The sequence below is a fragment of the Electrophorus electricus genome, chromosome 20 (genome assembly GCF_041902795.1).
Source record: "Electrophorus electricus isolate QZ-2024a chromosome 20, ASM4190279v1, whole genome shotgun sequence".
NCBI lineage: Eukaryota > Metazoa > Chordata > Actinopteri > Gymnotiformes > Gymnotidae > Electrophorus > Electrophorus electricus.
Window position 1 is genome coordinate 14,570,955 of NC_137516.1, and position 22,133 is coordinate 14,593,087.

A 22,133-nucleotide genomic window follows, 5' to 3' on the forward strand; every position below is an offset into this window, starting at 1 on the left:
ATACTGGGCTCCCTCACCTGATGGTTACAGCCCACAGTATAAATTTAGATACACTCTCTATATGTGCACATAAAAATAGCTAAATTCAACAGAATTTATTTTATTTAAAATATGGAGCAAATAGAATTTATGATATTTGTAGAATGGAACGTCTCAAAATCAGTGCATATCTTGAATCTAGGGATCTAAAAACTAAAAAGCTAGTCAGAAATCTTGGCATTCAGATTTCATTTTTACAAGCAAAATGGAAGGATAATTATTTTTGGATTTTACTGGGGAAACATTAATGATAGCTCAGCTGTTTGGAAAACTGGCTCAACTATACTCTGATTTCTTTGGAGGTGAAAAAAAAAATCTGTGCCAATTACTTAGCTGGCCCATCCCTGACATGTATGTCAAATCTGCTGAAATGTCCATTATAAAGGGACATGTGCTCCTACCAGGCAAGCAGACATTTGAAACTCTTTTTCTTATGTGTTGATGTGCATCAGTTTTCTGAAAGCTGTTGTGACCCTCAAATGCTCCTTCATTTAATAGGTTTCTGACTTGTGAGATGTCAAGAAATGAAAGTGCGTCATCCGTCGTGGTGGCGGGGCCAGCTATAAATAAATGCATTCAGCAGTACTACTAATGTGCTCGTGTTGCTCCTCACACAGGCCACATTTTGAGAGAAGGTGAGAAAAGGTCATCTCAGAACATGCTGCACTTTTCGTCTTTTTGCCTTTTCTTTCAGGGATACTTTGCATGGGGCTCCATGATCCGTTATTTCTGCTGCTTTTTAAGTTGCTGCAGAGAGAGAGAGAGAGAGAGAGAGAGAGAGAGAGAGAGAGAGAGAGAGAGAGAGAGAGAGATATGGGGGTTTATTATATTATTATATTCCTTTCATTGTAAAACATGTCACTCTAATTACACAGACCAAAAAAAAGATGGTTTAATGACTACTAATGGCCCAATTCCTATGACAGACAATTACAGGATACATGTATCATATCACCTTTTAGTCAATGAATGGCAATCCATTAATGAAACCTTAATTGACTAACACAAATAGCCACCGCACAGAGTCACCAAATATACAGAGCCACCAAAGGGTGTTTCTGTAACCTACAAGCAACACGTTTCCCAGGGAAGCTTCCCATGTAATCAACAATCTTCCCACTAGCTTTCCTTTTGCATCACTGAGACTAACTCGCTGTATCATATTCCAGATTTCGTGAGTTGTAGTAGCGGCGATTTGCATGCCACCAAAAACTACCTAAAGATTTGATGTGTGGCTAAACATCTTTATTGAACTACAAAATTGAGTTCTGGCACTGCCAGAACTCCTCTTGTGAAGCCCCTAACATGTTTAATCCACTCTGTATATCGATATTCTGCATGTTGAAAGTCACGCTAATGTCATTTAGCATGAACCGTAATCTTTATCTTCTCTAGCACTCTCACTGCCCACCCTGTGCCTTTAACTTCCCCGCTTTGCATCCTTTAGTCGCCTCGCCTCGCCACGCAGTCCGAGCAAGAGGAGGACGTCTTTTCCTTTCTGTATATTCTCCTTTGAGTGTTTCTTCCTTTGTCCCTCTTCAGAATCCCTCCTCCTCTACGGCTTCAGTGTTATACGTATTAATAAATGTATGTTCGTCCCCGCATCCTGCTTTGCCTCCATGCGTTACACACTACTACTCCGGAGGTGATTCCAAAAAGTGTTTTGCTCTAATGGAACCTGGTGCCCCAGGCAGAACCCCATGGAGGCTTTGTGGCTGAATTCCCCCATAAACTGCTTGCAAACATTCACAAGTTCAATAAGCTCCTGGTCGACCCTGTACTTCTCCCTGGCTCTGAGCCAGTCACCTCTATTACAACGGGAAAATACCTAAACTGTCTTGAGATCAGTGTTAAAGGGAGCGAGGGCGACGGTGCAGGGGCAGAGGAGCACATGACTCACTGGCAGGTTCACGGACCTGGCAGGCGTCCGTGGGCGCGCACAGGATAGTGGCAAGCAAAAGAAAAAACAAAGCACTGCTGAGGCGTTGAGTTGGAGACATGAGTGGGCCTGTGCTGTCGCCATGGAGACTGGCCACCCTCTGTCGCACGTTCCCGGAAGAAATAAAACACCCTCAGGTTATCAATACGTACTACAAAGGGAGCTTTAAAGGAAATTGTACTGGAGTGTTGTGCATGTGGTGTTCTTTTTCAGTGTTTACTAAAATGTAGACTGGAAATGAGAAACCCGTTTAACACTACAATCACAACAATCCGGTGAGTAGTTTGTCAGAACAAGCAATAAAATACATGTAAGGTAATGGATTGCTGGAAAGGCCTTCAAAGACTTTACAAAGATATAATGGGAGAATGACTCAGTTCAACAGATGTAGCTAAGCACTACATACATACATACATACATATATATATGTATGTATATATATATATATATATATATATATATATATATATATATATATATATATATATATATATATATATATACATACATGCATACATACATACATACATATACACACACACACACACACACACACACACACACACACACACACACTTAACTCACAGTATTCACAATATAAATGTCACTGCTGTATAGAAAGAAATGTAGATTGTATATAATCCATCAGACTCAGGAAATTAGTTCAAATTTTTTATTCCTTCAGAATTCCATACATCACAGTGTAATCATCAGTCAGCATGTGGTATTTGTGTAAAATATACTTTTTAAATAAATATCAGTGTCATAAAATTAAATAAATACAGAAAAAAACAGTTGTCAATAAATACAGAAGCGAAAAATATGAGCATACAAGAAAACCAAACAAATTTTTTCTACATTGTTTGTGCAAAAGGTTTGCATTTTCGAGTTTTTGACCTCACGGTTTTGTTCCAGTGCTACAGTACAACCTCCCGACCTGCATTTGTGTATGACCCAATGCTGGTATAGCGTAGGCATCTTCCAGTCAGTTTCTTGCAGTTTCTTCCACTACTCTTTGGCTCCAACCTTGGTTCCATCCAAGATACTCCTCTAAATGACCGCATGCACCTTGTGTCCCTGAAGTGTTCCAGGAATGTTCCAGGCTTGATCCCTGGAGATGTCCTTAGGGAGAGAGCTGCCTGCTCAGGTCCACACACAGGGTGGATTTGAGGAATCTTGGGTAGCAGTCCTTCTCCATCAGAGTGTAGATCTTGCTCTGAGCCAGCTCAAAGCAGGAAGGCGTGGGATTCTCTACATTCTTTTTTGTGATGGTTTTAGTCTCGTGATCGAGATTCACCTGAGGGGAGACAGATTGAGAGCAAGTTGCCTTACCAAGCAATAACCAAGTGAATAATTAAGAACCTTTAAAAACATTTTTAAAGAGCTGTTAAAATAGCTAAAATAATTTTTAGTGTACCTTTCTAAATTTATAGCTAGAGTCAAGCTATAATAAGTATTTAAATATTTGAAATAACACCTGTACCCATTTTACCAATGACATACATGTCTATAATTTGTACAGGGCATTTTATAATTATTAATGACTCATGTGTAAGAGATATTTCCATTACTAATGATCCATAGTATTCTTGAATAAGTACCTCTCTTGGTGCATCATGTCTAATGAACTCTTCATAGATTTTCTTAGCTTTGGAGCACATCTTGGAAGATGTCTTTGTTTTCTTGTAGTCATCGCAGGCGAGATAGAATGCTATGTTTTCCTCGCTGTACTCAGACACCAAGAACTCTCTGAAGGCATGTAGTCCATCTGCACACAAGTGCACAACAGGCCATGAGATCTCAGTTAGAAAGAATCATGTGAATGTAGGGAATGCTTTCATGACTTATGCTTGCTAAGTTCAGAGTATGCTCACCTTTGTGAACCAGAAGACTCTGGAAGGACGCTCTCCACTCAAGCGCGTCCTCTGTCTTCAGCTTGTCAGCTTTGTTCTGGAGAACAGTTACACTGAGCTCCTGTTTTAACAGAAAGCTTCCGAGCCGAGCCTTGAATTGCTTAGCCCTGGGAGAGATGAAACAGCCAGTTAGATGGAAGGCAAGCTACATCAAACATCTGCTCACAGGCCCGGTCATCAGATGGAACTCTGCTGACGCATGCCACAGTGCATGAAATAACAACAGTGGCCTTTTAATTGTAACATGTGTTTTGATTTCAAATGTCTTTTCAGTAAGTATTAAGTGTCATTAATGAATAATTTGGCAGTATTAACCTCAAGTTATCCGCAGTAACAAAAGAAACACAAAATATAAAAAGGAATCTGAGTAGTGTAACGTACCTCTCCAGACACGTAATTGGCAGTGATTCCAGTCCTCTGCACATGTTAATGCTGTGAGAGATTTCCAGCTACGGGTTGCATGCAACACAAAGATGAATAGGTAACGTGTGCTGCCAAGGAGTTTTGATTCTGCCGGAAAACACAGCAGCCCAGCACTATTTATACAACAGCCCACTCAATGACGCTACTCCTCTCAGCCAGTAGAAACAAGCTCCTGTGCAGGCAGGGGATGTTCTTTCAGCAGTCAGTTATGAATCATTTCCAGGAGACAACATTGTTTCTGAAATTGAGGTTTTCCTCACACAATTAAAAAAACCCAAACATCTCTAGTGTTAATGTTCAGTAATCACAATAGGAGTGCTAGAGAATTTTAGTCAGAGCAGAAACAGGCTTCACAAATTCACAAAAGGTGTAATCAGCTGCCTGGTTCTTCGGTGGTTGATTCTAGTCATAAGAAATTGAGCTAGGAAGCAGTGAATGATGCATTTCTCTGTATGATGTGTAGATTAATTTGGCAATATACAGTCTTGTCATACACAAGCACCACTTTGACACAGAATGACTCAGTTTAGCTCATCATCTATGTTAAAAGGCTTTGGGTAGCAGAAGGTTTACTGGGAGCCTCTAGAATCGCAAGTTATTAGAATCGCAAGTTATTTTTCAGACTGAGCGTTTGAAAAGTTGTTACAACAACCAGACAGAATGAGTCCAACTGAATTGTAATATTTTCACACTTTGACAAGCAAACTCCTTGCACCCGACTGCACCTTTAAAGAAACGTTATTCTTCTCGTAATCTGTATAAAGCGTTTCTGACTATAGAATTCTGTTTCCCGTAAAAGCCCTACCTCTACAATATGACACAGGAAGGTGCCGTTTCATGAGGAACGGGGATGTTAGCGAGTGTTAAATGTACAGTCAGTGGGTGCAGGAAATGATAGGGGACTCTATTGGTGAACTATTTGTTTTGACAAGTTGGGAGGAAGCCCACCCACATCATCAAGAGGAAACCAGGGTTGCTTCACTTCTGCACCCATCACAAAGACACACCAAAGCAGACGGTAGCGGAGTCTGCTGCTTCAGACACTGAGGCGGGGAAGCGAGGTAAAAAAGTACCTTAAAACCCTGAGAGCAAAAGTGACGTGTGTTGTGAAGGCCAGACCCGAAAGGTTGTCTCAAAGAGAACGCTGCATTAGTTCTGGGTCTGCCAGTCTGGCTCCAGTTTCAGTTACATCTGCCAGTGATGGAGTTTAGAGAAGGGCATGCTTTGGGTTGTTATTTCACAGTTGGGCTCTGCTTCAGGGGGTGAGCTCAGACGTGAAATGCATTTGTTTTGAGAGGTGCGATGTCCTTTTGTGATTTCCTCCTTCCGGAGGTTACCGATACAGTGATGGTGCTTTCAGTTTGGCCTGCGTGAGCTCTGACTTGTGAAGGAAGAAGGTGCGATGTCACTGTGATGGTGAAGTATATTATATAGATGATGAAGAACACACAGGAGACAGGCCTGTTTTTCACAGGGGTCAGTTTTTTGGGGGGGACACAGAGTCACGGAACATGTCCAAGAGCTGTGCCAAACGCACTCATTCGCTGTTTTTCCCCAACATCACTGCTGCATGATTCTAAATATGTTTTATAATACTACTGGCCCATAATCCGAAACATAATCCCAAACATAATCCCAAAGCATGCAAATCATTAAAAATTACTTCAATAAACACACGAAGGCCTTTCAAACGATGCCAGAGTGATCCTGCTGATTGCCAGTGTACCATGTTCAGTCCCAGGAAATGGCCCTCAGCATCAGAATCCCTATGAACAGGAGCAGTGGCTTCCTGTCTCAGGATCCAGACCTCCACGTGGGCCGTAATCTATTTGTCATATTGAGCGATTTGTCATACTGTTCCAATAATAGTGCTTTTCTACAATACAAGATGGCTGCTTTTGCTCTACCATATCAGCCCAAAGCTCACACATTAATAGCCAATTTAAATATATGGGATTAAAAGCATTAATTTAAATCAGAATACACAATATACAAAATATGCTATTTTTTGTTATTATTACTATTAATTTGTCATAATAACCATGATTAACAGAGCAGGTAAAATATTAAGTTTCAAATAGTCTTAGAACAAATATTAAAACTGTGGAGTACTGTAGTAGAGAAGTACACAAGGTTTCCAGAGAAACAAGATGTTTTGGACAGAGGTAGAACAGTGGTGAAGCACTTTGCTTGAACAGCTGGTGAAGGACCTTTCTCCAAAACGTTCTGTTTCTATGGAAACCTTGTGTACTTCTCTACAATTTTTACTAACTCTGTATAGCCATAGAGCTGTGTTTGTGTGTGTGTGTGTGTGTGTGTGTGTGTGTGTGTGTGTGTGTGTGTGTGTGTGTTTTCAAGACTATGTGGTACGAGCTAAGCAGGCCATCCCAAAACATCATGGAAAAAATGCAAAGATAAATGACACTAATTTAAGCTGTAGCTATTGATTCTGCAGACAGATCTCTTTCTAGAATCTGGGTCAGAACTATCCAACTGTAATTTAAAGTTTGACATGTTGCTACCTGTAAACAAAGGCTGATATGAAATGCGCCTGTTACATGCGCTGAAGAAGACGTAACACGCAATGTGCTGTGAACTCATGCTGGATATAGTAAAAAAAAAATTCAGATTGACATAATGCTCCAATATTGCCCTTTTGTATCTGAGCAAATAACTGGATTTGCATTTTTTGAACTGGGTCACTTGTTTGAATAATGCTCTCATCCTTCTATCTTCTTTTTTTTCAGACCCCTCATGCCTTGGCCTCATAACACGTAACTGTAAATGAACATATGACTCAGTCTGTGGTACGTTTACGTAAGAGGCAAAAGATGTGCGTTTGTTCACCTCTGCAACATGCCCCGAAGGCCGAATGAATATCATCTCAAATAAATAAAGAAGGCCAGCAACATTTTTAATATAAATTTTAAGTTGTTTTTTTTTTTTATTTAAGCGACTGGTTTCCATTGTAAAAGTTATGGTTTTTCTTAGCAAGTGTGAGAGTACAAGCTATTCACCTCTTGTGTCACAGACAAATGAGTCCTCACAAAGCCAACACAGCCATTTCAAAGATTTGTTTTTTCATTTCTCTTTGTTTTTCAGCTTTATGAGGATATATGTCTTACAACCTCACAACCAATTACTTTAATACATTGGAAAATAATAGCTTCTTATTTTATATGCCTGGTTGTGTCAATATTTGCATTCACCTGGAGTTTGTTTGTCTAATATAGAAGCCTAATGTAACAAGCTGCTTTTCTGATTTCTGAATATGTGGGCAATTTTAGAATTATGAGAATTAGTTTTTGCTCGACACTCACTGTCTATTAAAGATCTAAGGTAAACCTATGGAAAAAGAGTTCCCCTACACTGAAACAAAGTTCCCCTAAACTATAATCATTTACTGTGTTCTTATTTGTTTTATGCAAATTTCTGTGTTGTGCTTTGACAGTCAGAACTCAGCAAGCAGAAATTACCCCACAGACTCAGCATGCTTTCTGCTGAGTCCTCCTGCAAGCTTCCTCACTGGTTTCAGTTCTCTCTGAAGCCCTGCATGGCTTTATATTTCATCCTATGTCATTTAGTTTCGCATCTGTCCATGACAAAACGTAACCTTACTATACCGAGAGAAAACAGAGCAACTTCAATTCATTGGTGCCCTAAATATTTTCTCCTTAAATCCGGGTTCCCCTGTAAAGCCAGTGTATTTGAGTTGCCATATGGACTCATGACAAAATGACCAGTCCCAAGAGGATACACACATCATCCATGCTAAGCTGTAGTGCCAAATGTAAATTCTCACTCATCATATGAAAGTTCTTTGGAATTTGGAAATTATAATGAATTTGGAAATCATTGTTGTGTAATATGACTGGATGAGCAGTCAGTGAGGAGAGCCAAAATACACAAGGATGGTCCATAAAGCCCTCTGCGAATGATGGTCTGACGAACTTTCGGGAAGCAAGCCGGAAGCCCTGACTTCTGTGGGAATTTCACTCTCTACTACTTTCCATACTTCAGACTTGGCCAGCATCCTGGAAGCTTTTGGCAAGAGCTAATGGCAGACTTTCCAGTCGTGCAGACATACAAACACTTGAGTTTAAACGACTTCTCCCATTCTAAAAAAAGATGAGTATCTAACAATAGACCAATGTTAGAAAGACAGGTAATGTCCAAAGTATTAATGTCAGCATTAATAAATATTTTTGTACTTATCAAAACAAAGCAAAGTTTATTCATATAGCACTTTTTACAACAGTTGTTGTCACAAAGAAGCTTTACATATGTCCAGGTCCAAGCCCCAATAGAGCAAACCAAAAGTGACAGTGGTGAGGAAAAACTCCCTAAGGCTAAGAGGAAGACATCTCAAGAGGAACCAAGTCTCAAATAGGGGGACCCATCATCCTCTGGTTGACACTGGACAGCATGAATGCTACAATGGCCATTAGCCTGGCCTATTCTTACATATGCAGTAATTGGGCTTGTACCAGGAGCACCGTGGACCATGGTCGAGCACTCCATCACCGTCTCATGTCAGAGGCAGCTGCATTATACACTGCATGTTACATTCTACTCCAAACTGCCCCGTTTCAGCTCCGCTCTACCCACGCTCCCTTTCTCCCCTTCCAGGATCCCGAAATTCCCGACAACCTCTCAGGAAAGGTGGGGCCGCCTGTTCATTTTATTCTCGAAACAGCTGCCATTGTTTCTTGGCCCTGTGCTGGGGACTGCATGTTAAACAGTACGATGAGTGTTCAGGGAAGAGCTGTGGGGGAGGGGCTCTCTGGTTTGAAACCCATGCTGAGATCAGATTCATCAGTATTCGGTAGAATGTATCTCTCTCCCACCCCAGTACTCAGAAAGATAACAGCAGGTAAATGAAAATAGCCTCAGCGGGGATGTTTTCAAACAAAGCCCTAATTGGGAACATTGTAAGAAATTGGGCATGCAAAGGGGTGACATTTCTTCAGCGAAGGACACCCGCCCGCAGAATACGGCGAACTCGCTTGCAGGTTTCTGACAGTCCTTTAAATCATAAAAGAGTGGAACAAAGTGTCCTAATCATAGAACAAGGGGTTAGAGGTAAACAATTCGCATGTCAAATTCGTTTTGTGCTAATTAAAGGTGTTCAAAGGGTAACGAGTTTAATGTGACTAGTTGTATCTTAGAGAAATGATATATATAACAGTAATACTGACAGAAAGGGAGGGTAAATAAAGCCAAAATCATATCATGAACTTAACAACACTTATTTCATATTATTTCATACGTTCACATATAGAAATATTTTAATGTTGTGTATTATACACTTAACAATAAAATGTGCATATATATATACTTAACATTATATATACTTAACATTAAATATATATACATATACATGTGTATACATACATACACATATACACACTGGGCACAATTTCAATTCATATTCCAGTAGAATATCCTAACCCTAATTCCAGTTTTAAGATAGGAAGACTTTTACTTTCAACAGCTTTTGACTTCATTCAAGACCTAAAGACATACTGGATTAGAGGACAGAGTCTATAGACTAGGATCTGGGGAACTACAGATTATACAGCAATGAGCTGTAGAGAAGCAAACTGCCTCGCAGGGGGTGAGGAGTAGGAAGGGTTACGCCATATAGAGTGATTATGTGAAAGAGCTGCCCACAAAGCTTTTATCAGCTGAAACATTTTCTTGCAGGAAAACACCCTGCAGTTATAACACTGTAGGAAGGAGTCATTAATGACTCAGCATTGCCCTGCAATTATGTTTTTAATTTCTGCAGCTCTTTCTGTTACAGGTATGCTACACAGCCATGAGAGGTGTCTTTTTTTGCAAGCTTTATGTATCTCACATTAGTCATGCAGTCTGACACTGATGTTGAGGAATAGAGTTGATGTCGGCAAATATTTTGCCTGCTTTTGATTGTATCTTATGGTGCTTATTGTTAATAACCCTGCTAGCCCCTAAGAGGACATTATTAATGTTAGATGTTAATCTTACGCAAAGATGTTGCCTTTTCCAAGGACTAGCTTTTATTCAAAGACATTGCTTGATTTCCATACTTATCAGATGCTGCTGACTACAAAACACAACGAGAAGTTACAAATGCACATAAGATTCTCAGTGGTCTCAAAAAGTTATAACAAAACGGTATTAGGTTATTAATTGAGCTCATAAACTGATTTTGATGTATTTTAAAAACACATATAAGAACAAAAGCAGAGGCATTATTCTTTTAATTATAACATGAATATAAGATAATTCAAACAGACCTTTGTACATTTATTTTTCTATTGTTTAAATTTTTCCATTATACACACAGTCCATCATGAACTGGTTCAGCAATTGCTGTTTCATCAACCCCTGAATTCGTCCCAGGGGATTTTATTTCTCAGCTTTTACGTCTACTACACCACAGCATGTGACTGATTTACGGCTCTGCCTGTGTCAGCACCCTGGATGTCATTGATCTAGCCCCTTTGCCTCTCGTCGCGACCTTTACTGAGTGCAGGGCTTTTCGCAATTCATTTCACTTCTTATCAAAAAGGGGGACCAGGGTTGCCAATAAAAAGAAATTGGGAGTTGCCTAGGTGTGCAGGAGCACTCCTTACCCACACAAAGAGCCATGCTAGGAGCATGCTTTTACTGTGGCTGGGCCCAAGGCAACAGCTCTGGAGTTGGTGTCTAGACATTAGTCTTCAACTACCATACTTTGCAGTTTTGCTAGCAATTAATATTGCTTGAAAGAGGCTTTTGTGTCAAGAAACTTTTCTTTTTCGTGTCTCAGTGCAGTGAAAACTAGTTCCTTGGCAACTATGTCAAGTCCTCTCCTCGAGCTGCTGTCCACAAGGGAAGGCGAGTGGTCATATCCTGAAGCCCTGCCTACTGCAACACGAGGGAACTTATTCCCAGTGCGTCCACCATCCTCGAGAGGGAGTCTGGAAAAACACTGTGGGCAGTCTTGAGCCTGTGTCTGATGAGTAAGTGGGAGAAGAGTTGCAGAGGACAGTCAGCTGTTACTGCCCATGTAGATTGGATGGTGGGAGCTTTCTCAGCCACGCCTTCAATTCAGAGCAACAGACTGTTCATAGAATTAGTTATCAAAAAGTGACTTTCTAAGGCAGAACCTGAATCTACTTAATTATCTCCCCATACCACTACGAGATGCCTTGTACATGCATAGTTGGAGTCTATAGGCCATGTTTTGTGACACGAACGTATGTAGCCATCCTATAGCCCATGTCTGAAAAACCAAAGTTGTCTACATATTTTCGAGTGGTGCGCCTGCAATGACAATGGCACATGTATAAATTTCAGCAGTCCTGTAACTATGCTACTACTATGTTAGCGACCCTGCTGTGAGCAGAACAGAAAGCTACCCAAATAATATACGGTAAGCAATGGTCATGTGGTTAGAAGCTGGCCACTGATTGGTGGGGTAGAGAGTGTTGACAAAGTGTGCATGGGCATTTAACACTGCTACTGTTAAAATGCACCTGTAAGCCACGTCTAGCTAATAAAATAGTTTAGTGATCATTAAGTGATTCTCCTACAAGCTATATGTACCTAATAAATTAATTTAGTAATATAAACTAATAAAGCAGTTTAGTTTTGTGAGTTTGGGTACAAGGGAGAGGATGTCTGCCAGTCCTGGCCGATCAAAAGTTCTGTTGTGCTTTAATTCCTTCATATGTTGATTCCCACTGAAAGATTGCAGTCAACCTCAAGTGTGCTTGTGTGTGTGTGTGTGTGTGTGTGTGTCTGTGTGTGTGTGTGTGTGTGTGTGTGTGTGTGTGTGTGTGTGTGTGTGTGTGTGTGTGTGTGTGTATCTGTGTGTGTGTGTGTGTGTTTGTGTGTGTGTGTGTTTGGCTTTGATTTCAGTTTACCCAGTTTAGCAATCAAATGAGCACAGGTGCATCCTGTGCAATGAAAATTTTATAGTGGTGAATGACTGAAGTCAATATGAGGAGCCTCAAATCATGATGAATATTGGCAAGGTAGTTGAGGGAAAACAGACTCCAGTCCTTCTTTGAGCATGTGTAAAGCAGTAAATTCAGGTTGGAAATATAAAAAATGTCAGTACTTGGCTTGGGCACAAGGAAATCTCGGTGGGATATCGTCTTGTAGCAGTGAGCCATAGAAGGTTCCATCCAGGGAAATATCATTAGTCTCAGCTGAAACATCTAGCAATTAAGAAATTCCTGCACCTGCCCAAGCACATTTCAAAACCAGGGCACCTATTGACTCCATTCTATTTTCAGTGTCTTATGTAACATGACACATTGGGAGCAAGATATTGACCATAAAGGTTCATTAAGCACCCTCTGCAGATTTGAATTATAATGGGAGATGAAATTGGAATTGGAATCATTTAATTTGCCAAGCACATTTAAATATCTAAGGAATTTGTCTTACAAAGAGAAGAAAAACAACAATACTAATCAATTAAATACAATATACTCACAAGGATATCGCTAAAATAAAGTAGGTTAAGGGGCCAGATTTGACTGTTATTGTAAGTTCTTTTCATGCATCTCTAATGTCAATTCCCTGTCTGAATCCTAAATTTCAGGAATCAATAATCAGTAAACCACCTATCTAGAGCATATGTTTCCCTAACCAATATAAGCTAAACATTAGTTTCTGCTGTCCATCAGCTTGTACAGTCATTAGGTTTCACTTTAATGTAAGGCTGTAAAACACACACTCACATACACACATGTTGTTTTATCGATGATGCAAAATGTCGTATCTATGGTAACAACTTCAGTTTTTATAAGGATGATTGTTGTGGGTTTGGTTATATTCATTTGAACTGATGTAACTTGAAAAGGCTAAATGCTGCTGACCATTACTCCTTTCACTGGAACTGCTTCTCATCCACATGGTAAACATTTCACAGTATTTTGCTGATCCTATGGTCAGGATAATTAGTCAGCAGGGGATTCATAAACCCACAACTGGAAAGGCAGCAGGAAATGTTATTACGTCTTATGCCCCCAAACTGCCACAAATTGCATAAATTCTTCTCATTGCAGTAAGTGGGACAAATTTCCAGCTATCTCCAGAATACCCAGGAGAGCAAAGGGGCCTGAAGTTATAATGCTAATTAGTGCATCTACCAATGAGAGAGCAGCTTGTGGGTGAGGTGTAGAGCATCTGAAAGGAAAAAAAAAGATGTCTTACTAAAATACCAAAAAATGAGCAATGTTGATACTAACCAGTGGTAACACAGACCAGGTCCTAAATGGGAATGGGCCAGATAAACCCTACAGGAATCACATATGCCATAGAGAATACCTAAATAATAAATATTTAGAATAGAGTCATCATTGTAGCATAACATGTTCTGCTAATATTATAATAGTCCCTTAAACTACATGGCACTCCTTCATAAAAGTATATTAAGATCTGCATGTGTCAACAAACCTATAAGTGTTTGAAAAATATGAAAAATGCTATTGTGCACAAAAGGAGCTTTAATATCTATCTATCTATCTATCTATCTATCTATCTATCTATCTATCTATCTATATATATATATATATATATATATATATATATATATATATATATATATCCACTGAATCAATCACCCGTGTAATTTTAACCCCGTACATAAACTAAGTGAGAATTCCAGCACTGAATACTGTATAATTCACATTATTCCCATTTGAGATGGAAGAAAGCACACTCATCCTCCTGAATTCACTAGAAATTACCGAGTCTGTGTGCCCAGAAAGGTGGATGCTTTCATATCCGAAAGTGTTCTTCATTCGGTGGGGCTCCAGTGCCGTTACTGGGCCCGTTACAGCCAAAAGCCCTGGTTTCCATCTTCCGCAGAAACCCCCTTGGGAAATGTTTGCAGTGTGAAGTCATGCGCCTGAAAATCGCCCCTAAGGAACGTCAAAGAAAACATCTCTCCCGCAAAACATGGGACAAATTTCTATACAAATCCCTAGAGCTTCAAAAAGTGATTGGCCTATTTTGAGCAGTGCTTGTACGTTATGGTCATCATATGATCATATGATGATCTCCATTAAATGAACCATGTTTCCACTATGTATTATATGGACAGCCCTTTTCCAAGCACTACAAGAGTGATTTCTTGGTTGACTTCCCAAGAGAGTTAAATCTATGTTACACTACAGGACTGCAGAAATCATAGTAAACATTATGTTTACCACAGCAAAAAATAGATGACTTGAAGACTTGGTGTTAGTATTAAATATTGCTGACATTTATTTATTTAAATCCCAAATCCACTGGTGTATATATTGCCAGATTTGTTGAGTTGCTGCTGAAGAGAATCTTGAAATAAATCGCCATGTATATAATCCTATAGTGCTATCAGTTTAGAGAAAGTGGGTGATTATTAACATATTTAGCCGCTCTAGCCAGTACCGTTGAAGGTACAATATACAACTTGAGCCACTTCTGTCACAAAGAGATAAAATGTCTCTTCATGCCCACTAGATGGCAGCACTTACCTATTATAGTATATCCCAAAACTGCTTACACGTGAGAGGAAAAAAACAGGTGCAGTTTATCAGACTATGTGAATGGTTGGTAGTTTATCAACAAAAATGCTTCTGAAATTATGTATATTAAAGCTACAACATTAAACACTTGGATAGAAAAATTATACTCAGTATATAAATAATGAATTTCTTACTTCTAGTACTACTACTAGCCTAAATACTACTACTACTACTACTACTACTACTACTACTAATAATAATAATAATAATTTGTAATGTAATATAACTGATTAGTCAGCTAAAAACTATAAAAAAGTAAAGCTAGTTTACTGGAGGCTCGGTGGAAGATAATTTGCTGTAGGTATTCAAATTTTTTTTTTTCTGAACACCTAATAGACCTATTGTGGAACTCCATTAGAGAGTGGAGTTTTATAGGTCAGTGATAAAATGTTAATTCCAGCTCTCAGGAAACCAGTGGATTCTTGCACTACTGAAATAGGAAATGTTATTTAATTAAAATTTCAGCTGCTCAGTTATCAAGCAACCAGAACTGAGATACTGGAAATCAGTCAGCTCCCTATACCAGAGCATAAGAAATCTCAGCATTTTAGCATTAATGACGTTATACCGTTAAAAAAAAAATAATTAAAAAAAAAACTGTTTGAGTGCAATTAAACAATTTGAACTCAGTTGTAATTGGCATGCCTCCGGGAGCACTAAACACAGCATAGTAAGCCTGAGTGCTAGCTCCCGCCGGTTTCAAATGAATTAGCAAGCGAAGAGCGGGACAGATCTCGTCGTTTTCTGTGACTGCCTTCTGTCTCGCCTTCTTCCATCCTCAGTGGAAACTCGCAGGGGGGAATAAATTGGCGTCTCGGTGGGGCCGCGCGTTCTCGGAGGAGCAGCCGACGGCCGCGGCTCTCTGCAGCAATATATGGGACAAATTTCCAGATAACTGCAGAATCCGCCGGGGGTCCAGTCGGCACGCAAAAATAACCCGTTGTGAACAACAGTCGAAGATACTGGTCGGTGTTTGGGGAGCAGTATACAGATGCGAGAGACATTCGCGTAGCCCACGCTGCAGCCTGCGGGCTTGCTGATAAGGTCCTTTCACAGAACAGAAAACAATCGCTACTATCTGAAAATGTCCCATCGACTCTGATCATTCACCGGATGAACTACTGTTATCGTATCACTACCATTATATAACGTATACGTACGTTATACAACACGTTTCAAATGAGACGTGAACGATTTGTCAGGCATGTGCAGCTGTTAAGATTTTCTGCTGAAAAAGCGGTAGATCCAGAGGTGTTTTTTTTTTAATAACTGTGAGCTCAGGCACATTTTAGAGCAATGCGGTTCTCTTTGTATCACACCTGAGAGAGCCGGAGCAGAGCGATTATTCTCCCGGACTTCTGCACTTCCGCAGAAAATCAATGAATTGAATATCTTTGGGCCAGACTTTATTGTTTGTAGTCGATGCTTTCCATCGGGTTTTATGGATTACGGGGACTGGTCAGAAAGCACACTGCTACAGACGCCATTCTCGCGCTTTGCTTATATTGCGCTGTGGAAATGGCCTGGTCGGAACAGCGTGGGTTGCTTGTCTTATAGCAATCAACCTTAATGTGCGGTTCAACACCGCGCGCAAGCGCGTGCACGCTCACAAACCTTTGTGCAATTTATCCTAGCGAAGGGAACCGGTGCTAGGTGCTATTGTTACAGTGCAGCACCAGTGGAGAATACTAATGCTGTTTCTTCTCTGAGTGTACACATATCTTGTGACTAAAGGAGAAACAACGCTAAGGCCAAGCCCTGAAAAATTATCTATTTACTACCAAGCCGGACTCAAGAAGCCACAGAGTCCTCAGCAGAGTTTGCTAGAGGGCTTCAAATGCACTGAACAGACAGCATTCAGGTGTATGGATAAAACAGCATGTGTGTTTGTTTGTTTGTTTTTATTTTTTTATAATTCTGGAAACTAATTTAAATTGATGGTAAATTGTCAATTTGCAGTCATTTCTATGCACTATTAAATCATTACTGATTATTCAGCAGTTCAGGAGGTTTTTAAATCTGTAGTGCAATTTAGCTAATTAGTTGAGTCAATAGTAGCCTAATGTCTCTTTCTACTCCCTAAAACAACCGAATCAACGCAGGACTGAGTATAGTCCAGCAAGTTTCTGATGATGGCAGAAAAGGCAGCCCTGTTAAATCAAAAGGCAGACTGCATGAATTCATTCCATAACAGAGCTATTGCTTAAGATACCGTCCGTGTTAGTAAATAATGCATTTTTCAGTTAAAATGACATTATGAGCTTTATTCACTTTTGTAGTTTTGCACCATTTGCACGTCCAATTCATATAAGCTTTTGCTCACAGGAAGAAAAAAATTACATTTGAGTGGTAATATAAGCTGTCTGGGGAATTTCCATTTGCACAAATCTTTGAGAGGATTGACCTGATGACTTTAATAAAAGACCGCAAGACTGCTGATATTAATACGACAAATCCCGCCTATTGAATTTGCGTAGAAACTCTCTGAGCCTGTATGGAGATTAGACCATAATGGCCACTTAATAAGACTCATGGGAATGTAGGTAATGATAAATTAACTTACATCACCATCAGTCTAAGAATCAAAAGTGTTCTGTAATATCAGCCTATGGTTAACAGGAAATGGTTTTGTATGTAATGAAACTGCATCTAATCCACACTTTTGGGATTAGAGCATCACTAATCTGAGGGGTAAATTCTCATGACCTCATTTCGGAAGATGAAATATTTCCTTTCAATCAAATATGCACAAGGCTCCCTCCATTATACTAGCTACTGGAATGGTTTGCCACTCGATTGCCCCATGAAGCTTCAATATCATTGGACGGGTTCGAATGGCTGAGAGGTCAATGACTGGCAAAGTCAGTTGTCAGTATTGCTGACTGCTGTAAAACAAGCAATCCACACTGTTCCAATAAGGCCATTTAAACGGTGCAATATGAACAAGGGAGTATGGGATCTGTAACAGTACCCTTTCTGAGTAACCCCTGTAATCCACAAAACCTTTAGAAAGCTTCAGAGAGAAGCAAAAAGACTGGGCTGAATATATTAGATTTGTTGATTTCCTGCGGAAGTGTGCGAATATCCACAATGGCATATAGTTCTTAAAGCTTGTGAGGGCACATGGTTAACCATTTCTTCCTGGACATACAGTAGACCACATGTGGTTAACCTGCTTGTGTTCCTGGACATACAGTATGACACACATGTTTCAACACATGCTCAGTGAATGGTGGCTATTGTCCTCCCCCAGCTTCAGTGCAATTAGGATTTGTTTGGCACCAGATGAAGCAGGATGCTACATTGATCGCTTAGTTTATCTCAGTAATGATTCCCATGTTGAGCTAGCTGCTTTTTAGTAAAGTTTGTGTCCCCCAGGTGATCTGTTATTTTGACAGTTGCCTGGATGTGACATTTCCTGTGTTTGTTACGAACTGTAGCAAAAACAAGGAAAAGTATATTTTTGAACACTGTTTTTGTTAGACATTGTGCTGGCTCAGCGTTTTTGCCATTTTTTGCCCACAGTTGCTTTAAGTGAGGGCATGCCATGGTGAGTGTAAGTACCAAGCAATTTGGAAGTGCAGTATGCCAGCTGGTAAAGCAACAAAATTAACTACATTTCTCCTTCATGGTATATAGTGGTAATCTTCAGTGGGTGGAGTTAAAACCATAAATCTTTCCAAGGTTTATGAGGGAGTGAAATCAAGGCTGTAAACGCACTTCCACATAGATGGCAGGCTTTGACTGCAGATGAGGCGCTTGGGAGCTTTTGGGGCCAAACAGGTTCACGGCAGGCTGAATGGAACGGTGGGAAGAGCGATGTGACCCGGGTTACATTTGTTTGGCTTCCTGACAGAACAAAAGCTGAGCATCAAACCTGGCCCATGCACCTGGAGGACTAGCAGGCACATTGCCATGCCCACATGACATGATCCCGGATGAAATCCCACGCTTGGGGCCACTGTTCCATGACATGTTTCTGCAAGGTGAACTGCACGGTGACGGTTGACAGAAATGCCTTTTCCAAACACGATATGAAAAATTAACTCTTAATGTAGTGGAACATGTATTCATATTGTTCCTTGTCTATTAGGGTTTATTTTGTTGTATCTTATTTACATGCTGATATAAGTCGGAGCTAATCCTATATGTAAAACACACATACACTTACATGCAGAAGAGAGAGAGAGAGAGAGAGAGAGAGAGAGAGAGAGAGAGAGAGAGAGAGAGATGAGCTATTATTCATTGTTTTTAAACTAGAGTGAAAATTGGAAATTATAATTAAACTACAGATTTTGTAGGTTCTGATTCAATATAGATCATCTACCTCTTAGCAAAATCACAGGGCAGAATTATTAATTATTAATAATCTACATGTAGGCCAGAGGCAGCTTTATTTCCACTTTAAAATCTCTTTTTCAAGCAGTGTTAAGATTATCGATGGGGGAGACCATTACGAGATTAATGAGCTGAGATTGAAATGGATGTATCTCAGTTTCCCCATCAAAGCCTCCAAAGGCACCGAGTGATGATATTAGAGTGCCGTCCCGCGTAGCGATTACTGTTCTTGAGCAGGCCGGAAAGGGTCTTCAACGAGGAGAATAATGGCGGTGGAGGCCGATTGTGGAGCATACCTGAACTCTTAATAACAAGTGCGGGACGGCTGCGGGACCCCTCTTTCATCTTCGACACGAGACACAAGCGCGCCTTCATCACTGCCCGCGAAATGCTCATGGGGCTTTCAGTTGAAGAAGAAATGCAACCACTTTTCACGTCCCGCCAACATGCCATGACATTAATCGCTCTCTGTCCCCACCCACCTTTTTCTATGCTGCAAATCAAGTCGTGCTGCTCTCGCTGAGCGTGGCGCAGGATTTACTGGGTGCTGAAGGTTATCGGTCTCCTCGACGGCACCACAGCTCACGTGCCCACGGATATAAACGAATTAAGCTGGATGGTGACTTGGATGGATATCATTATTAGCCAAGGGCATTAGTGGCAAAGGGGCTAGTTAGAGAGACTCTCTCATGTCTATGTAAGCAGACTAAGACATAACATGACAGAAGCTCAAGAATGTTGATATAATGTCATAACCTAAGAGTATGACTCTATTCATTATTAGGCTGAAAAAGATCTCATGAAAATTGCATCTATTCATGTCCTGCATAATAAGTCAGGTGCTTATATCACAAGGTGGGGGGATGTGACACTTGATCTGATGACCACACAATCAGGCGGGCATTGTAGCACGCAGTGCGAATGAAGTTCAGCCTCCTCCGCAATCTTGGTGATCTGCTGAAAGCAATCTTTCAGGAAACGCAGGAAAACGCTGGCTTTTATTTTTTCCTCCACTGCTGGTTGCTGAAGGGGAGACGGCGCTTACGCTTCACTGCACCGGTGTGTCTGCGGTCTATAATTTGAACAAGCTGGAAGAGAGAGGGCTTCGTCCAGAGGGCCACTTCAGCAATGAGTAGAACAGCCTTTCTGCTCTGTGACACGGACCATGGACAACCTCTAAAAAGGGTTTGCTGATTGCTAGCAGAACTGGTCATCCGCAACTGGCTGCACTGATCTCCGTTGACTTCCAACCCCTGAGAGTCTTGGCAGAATTCCCACAGAACTCATAATAGAACAAAAATAACAACATTGCTGATTGAGAGGTTCAGTGAGAATGCATGGACCTTCTCTTAATGGCATCGTAACAACTGGCAACTGTAGCTTCCAGTAACGCACATCGGTTGTGGTTTTGATTAATCTACAATTCTGAAATGTTGATTCTCATATGTAAATTTCGGTAGGTAACTTGGGCATGCCACCAGCACAAAGTGAAAATCTCTTGTAAGTACAATAACAAATTCAGATTCAAATATCAAAACTTTGGTAAACATACATAGAATTTTATCGTATGCCTCTCAGGATTCAAACACTCCACAGAACTGAATGATTGATTCTACACTAATTACAGCTCCCAAAGGTCATTGCCTTTCAACAGTGGTCTTAAGACATCTAATGGCAACTTCTCCGTGACATTGTGTTTCCTCCATTGAATGCTGGTAGACACTGAATGGATAGAGTATGAGCAGAACAATTACGCATCATTTGACATTGGGATCTTGTACTTTGCCCATGTCTCAGAGGACAACAAAATCTGCTGATGTGGGCACCTCTTTTGCAATGTTTTTGTGCATGGCTTAATTGCAAAGCTGTCCCTAGCCGTCCCCTGTAGGTGCGGGATTGTCGATGCTTGATTTATGTTGTAGTGGTGGTGTGTTATTTCTTTAATGGGTTTTTCATAAACTCAGACTCCCCCAGGGCTGCAGCTGCACCGGGACTGTGTTCAGGATGCCTCTGAAGAGACCCAAACAAGGGGCAAGTACCGCAGGACTGTTTGATTATTCGATGCCTTAGTCGGAAATGATATTTTAATGAGATCACATGATCATTAAGGGATCTACCATGTACAGCAGGTATATTAAAGAGGAAACTTTTTATTTGAGTATTTTTTAAATCTTACTAATCTTACATGCAGCGAGAAGTTTAAATAACCTATGGTAGATTCTGGTATTATTCTGCTTGCTGGGAATTTGCACCCTGCAGAATGAACAGAGCTGAATTTGATCTTTAATGTTGATTTTATGGGTTTTAGGCAAGCATTGCTTTAGATTTAAAAGGGAGGAATGAGCCAGAATATGAATGTTTACAGATGATGATCAACCCTATAATTAGATGTTTGTAAAGAACTTAAAAACATTTGTTGCTCCAATAAACAGGTGTTCATAAAGCTTGTTGAAGGAAGAGGGTATGTTGTCAGAGGGTGATGTTTGGGATTAGCAAGATCAGTGTGAAAATGTATACCTGTCACGTCGGCTGAACCCCAAGAACACTACAACACCCAACATGCTGTTCGTCACCTGGCTAACGACTCAAACAATCATACACATTCCTTCGGACCCTCATCACGGGAATATTGATATCACCCGTTTCTCTACATTCAACTGTATTTAAACCTACCTAGAACTTCCCAGCATTGTGAAGCATTGCCACTAGTATCTACTGTGCATACTGAGCAGTCATTTCTTGACTTCTCGCCTGTGTATCGGTTTTGTTTTGTGCTTTTCTGTCTTCTGATTTTTGCCTGCCCCTTTTTGGAATAGTTTGCCTGGTTTATGATGGCTCTCTGGTTTTTTGACTCAGACTGTTTACTTTAATGATTTGGATTACCCCTGTCTTTGTTTTCCTGGTTTTGACCCTGGCTTGTTCACCCACCAC

General features: G+C 40.4%; 1 protein-coding gene across 1 annotated transcript; it reads right to left on the reverse strand.

Moving 5' to 3' along the window:
* Positions 1 to 2,637: 2,637 nt before the first annotated feature.
* On the reverse strand, positions 2,638 to 4,400 carry rgs5b (regulator of G protein signaling 5b). The gene is made up of 4 exons (XM_027021058.3): positions 4,273 to 4,400; positions 3,853 to 3,998; positions 3,580 to 3,746; positions 2,638 to 3,275 (listed from the first exon to the last, which is right to left on the reverse strand). Exons 1-4 carry the CDS (start codon positions 4,314 to 4,316, stop codon positions 3,102 to 3,104), a joined length of 531 nt encoding a protein of 176 aa, XP_026876859.1. The 5' UTR covers positions 4,317 to 4,400; the 3' UTR covers positions 2,638 to 3,101.
* Between the last annotated feature and the right edge of the window lie 17,733 nt (positions 4,401 to 22,133).

Excerpts from the sequence above, each read along its gene's own strand:
- rgs5b (XM_027021058.3), bottom strand. The coding sequence starts at position 4,316 with ATGTGCAGAGGACTGGAATCACTGCCAATTACGTGTCTGGAGAG. Across the intron at positions 3,747-3,852 it reads GAGTCTTCTGGTTCACAAAG|ATGGACTACATGCCTTCAGA; the intron begins GTGAGCATACTC and ends ACTTGTGTGCAG. Across the intron at positions 3,276-3,579 it reads GACATGATGCACCAAGAGAG|GTGAATCTCGATCACGAGAC; the intron begins GTACTTATTCAA and ends GTCTCCCCTCAG.